We start from the raw sequence: 3,952 nt of genomic DNA, 5'->3' as shown, positions 1-3,952 counted from the left end.
CCCCAAACAAGTGTGGTGAGGTGGGGGGGGGGGGGGGGGGTCACCTGCCCCAGAACAGGTTAGTAGAGGTAATAGGGGGTCATGCCCAGATGAAGGTAGGGGAGTTGGTTGCCCCAGAACAGATTAAGGGAGATGGTAGAGGGTCACCTGAACAAAACAAGGTTGGTGAAGTGGTATGGGGGGGTCACTTGCTCCAGAACAAGATAGGGGTCACCTGCCCCAGAACAAGTTAGTAGAGGTGTTAAGGGGGTCATGCCCCTGATCAAGGTAGGGGAGGTGGTTGAGAGTCAGTTGCCAGAGGATACGGTAGAGGAGATGGTAGAGGGCCACCTGCCCCAAAACCAGGAGGTTGGTGAGGAGGGGGGCACTTGCTCAAGAACAGGACAAGAGGTCACCTGCCCCAGAACGGTTTGAGAGGTGGCAGAGGGTCATGCCCCAGATCAAGGTAGGGAAGGTGATTGGGGAAGGCTAGGGGAAGTGGTTGGGTGTAATTTGCCCCAGAAGAGGATAGGGCAGGTACTAAGGGGTTATTAGTGAGTAAGGGCCACTTGCCCCAGAACAGGGTAAGGTGGATGGTAGAGGGTCACCTGCCCTAAAACAAGGTTGGGTAGGTGGTCATCTGAAGGCTAGGGGATCATCTGCCCAGAAAGGGGTTGGGGGGGGTGTCACTTGCCCCAGAGCAAGGTAGGGGAGGTGGTTGGGAGTTGGTTGCCCCAGAACAGATTAAGGGAGATGGTAGAGGGTTGCCTGCCCCAAAATCAGGTTAGGAGAGGTGATAGGGGGTCTCTTGCCCCCGAACAAGGTAAGGGAGATGGTGGGGCATCAGTTGCTCCTGAAAAGGCTTGGGGTAGTGTGTAGGTTTTTCATTTGCCCCAGAATAGGGTAGGGCAGGTGCTAAGGGGTTACCTGCCCCAGAATAGGGTGGGGGAGATGGTCACATGCCCCAAAACAAAACGGCCTCAGAACAGAGTAGCGGGCCACTTGCCAAAGAACAAAGTAGGGGTGGTTGTTGGGGGTCACTTGCCCCAGAACAAAGTAGGGGTGGTGGTTGGGGGGGTCACTTGCCCCAGAACAAATTAGGAGTGGTAGTAGAAGGTTATCTGCCCCAGAACAGAGTAGGTGATAGGGGGGTCACTAGCCCCAGAACAGGGTAGGGGTGGTGGTGGTGGTAGGGGGGTCGCTAGCCCCAGACCAGGGCTGTTGTTATATTAGCTTTGTGCCTTCTGAGGGACCTGTGTCCTCCCCCCCTTATCTATCTATCTATCCATCTATCTTATTGGAATCACAAGGTGGATTAAAGGGGGGATGCGGCCCGCACCGGATCACACCATCAGAGGGGGTGACAGGAAAATGACTGACAGTCATTTTCCTGTTTCCCCCCCCCCCCCCCCCATCTGCCCTGACAGTTGAAGCACATGAGAGAAATATTTCATGGTAATCTAATCTGTTGTCATGTGCCGGAGTCACGCCGAGGTGATGTCACTGTGTTTTATGTCCTGCACACCAACTGCTAGAGAGGAACATTCCGGGTTCTCTGCTATAACATAAATGACTCCTACAGAAGCCACTTTCAGATGCATCGTGGGTAAATTTACAGTAGATCAGAGTTTTCATATTGGGGGGCGGCATCACCAGACCCCCCCTTGCAGGCTAGAACCTTCAGGCCATCAGTGGTGAGATTTGGATGGGTGAAGCGGCCCTGTCGGTCCTGAGCTGGTGGAGGTTCAGTTAATTAGAACCTGGTGGTTGGAGTCCTCCTGTAATGTTGTCCATTCTTTGTGTTGTGTAGTCCTTGGTGGCTGATGGTGATCACACTTTCCCTTTCCTAGGCCCATAAAACCCACGGACATCCTCTCTCCTGAAATCGGACACGAGGTGGCCAAGGAGCTGGGGATGCCGTACTTTGAGACCAGCGTGGTGGCCCAGTTCGGGGTGAAGGATGTCTTCGATAACGCCATCCGAGCTGCACTCATTTCCCGGAGGCACTTACAGTTTTGGAAATCCCACTTAAAGAAAGTTCAGCGTCCGTTGCTCCAAGCCCCATTCCTGCCCCCTAAGCCGCCTCCCCCCATCATCCACTCGCCTGATCCTCCACAGTGTAGCGGCCAGGGCCCCGCCTCTCTCTTCTCCACCCCGCTGTGTGCCGACATGGTGTTCCATCTGCAGGACGGGCAGAAGATCTTTGCCCATAAAGTCTACTTGGCCACCGCTTGCTCCAAATTCTACGACCTCTTCACCTTGGAGCTGATGCCTGTGGATGTGGAGGAGGAGAAGCAGGAACCTTACCAACACGACGTGTTCAGGGTACCCGCCGGAGCCATGGCTGGACCTTCCTGGACTAGAAGCATGATGGCGGACTGCAACCACGAGGCCTTAAATGGACAGCTTGGAAACCCGCCGTGCTCTTTCAGGACTTCCGGTGATGTGGATGCTTCACAGTTGGGGGAGACGGCTCCCCTCGGTTGGGGCCGGAACCTGGAAGAGTGGGGTAGAGGGTTCATTGATGTGCAAATGAACATTGTGGAAGACCCTCTGACCCGGCGGCGGAGGCCCATGCTGGTGGTGCAGATGGATTCGATAATCCAGGTGGAGCCGCTGCGAGCGGTGCTGGAGTACCTGTACACGGGGCACCTCAACCAGTGCAGGGCGGACCTCATGCAGATCGCCACCATAGCCGAAGCCCTTGAAGTGTTCGACCTGCGCATGATGGTGTCCAACCTGCTCAACAAAGAAGGCTTCATGAACCAGGAGATCACCAAAGCCTTTCATGTGCGGAGAGCCAACCGGATCAGAGAGTGCCTGAACCGCGGCCTCTTCTCAGGTACTGTGGGAGGGGTTTAGCCCGTTCTTGGCGCCATTTGTCTTGGAAGGAATCTGAAGTATTTATACTGGAACGTAGTCCTCCCAATGTTAGTTTAAATCCTAAAGATTGAACAGCCGTGTCTCTTCCTACTGAGGAAGACACTTGGATGGTGGTGGAGGACGTCCTCAAAAGTCCTTCAACATACACACAGGGTGCACTCCGCTGCACTTGTTTTTTGTTACTCCAGCAAGCTTTATTTTTCATTTCCTGCCAAGCTCCTCCCCTAAGGCAGTTCATTTAGGGCAGGTATGGCCAAACAGCGGCCCTCCAGCTGTGGTGGAACTACGAATCCCATGAGGCTTTGCAAGATTCTCACAGCCACAGACATGACTCCCGGAGAGAGATGCTTCCTGGGATTTGTTGTTTCACCCACAGCTGGAGGGCCGGAGTTTGGCCATCCCTGATTTAGGGCTTAGTCATGATGGAGTGTGGCCTGTGTAATGCTGTAGTATTTGGGCAAGAGAGGAATCCTGCAGTTGGCCTTTGTTACCCACCAGCTATGAGTCCACCTTGAGCCATACTGCTTTTATCTCCATCCATTACAGAACAAGTCCAGTTGAGTGTGACTATCACTAGATAGATCCACGCTGAGCAATGAAACGAGGACTTATAGCTACTTAGATGTGGTCTTCAGTGACTAGGACTAGTGAGGCTGAAACATGCAGCCTATAGGTGGACCTTCTGCCAGGTTCCTCTCCATCCTTTCACCCAGTTGGGGCTTAGCTGGCAATGTGACCCATGGGGCTCTGCAAACCTCTGACCTCTCTCCTGGTTCTTCTCTCCTCCTCCTGCAGATGTGCTGTTTACAGTGGATGACGGCTCCGTTCCAGCCCACAAGCCTCTGCTGATTGCTAACTGTGACTGGATGGTAGCACTGTTCCGAGGCTCCTTCCGAGAGAGCTTCACGCCAGGGGTAAGCTTATGTTTGGCCTGTGAACTGCCGCTCTCTCTATACATGAGGTCTCTTCTGATAGAACACCCACCCTGTGTCACTTAGGGGCAGCAGTTCATTTCGGTGGAGGGGGGGGGGGGGTTTTTTTTTTTTTGGGGGGGGCAGAGAACGGTGGGGTATTATTTTATATGTGGGGG

At 53.9% G+C, this 3,952-nt stretch overlaps 1 protein-coding gene across 1 annotated transcript in view; it reads left to right on the top strand.

The window, feature by feature from the left end:
* LOC108801174 (rho-related BTB domain-containing protein 2-like) overlaps positions 1-3,952 on the top strand; it is an 18,256-nt gene that overhangs the window by 6,487 nt on the left and 7,817 nt on the right. The window contains exons 5-6 of the mRNA XM_018573106.1: positions 1,830-2,821; positions 3,658-3,776. Coding sequence (XP_018428608.1) covers positions 1,830-2,821; positions 3,658-3,776 — 1,111 coding nt within the window. The remainder of the gene's footprint in view (positions 1-1,829; positions 2,822-3,657; positions 3,777-3,952) is intronic.

The sequence above is a fragment of the Nanorana parkeri genome, unplaced genomic scaffold (genome assembly GCF_000935625.1).
Source record: "Nanorana parkeri isolate BGI_ZX_2015 unplaced genomic scaffold, ASM93562v1 scaffold2240, whole genome shotgun sequence".
Classification (NCBI taxonomy): Eukaryota; Metazoa; Chordata; class Amphibia; order Anura; family Dicroglossidae; genus Nanorana; species Nanorana parkeri.
This window is presented reverse-complemented; position numbering and strand designations above follow the sequence as displayed.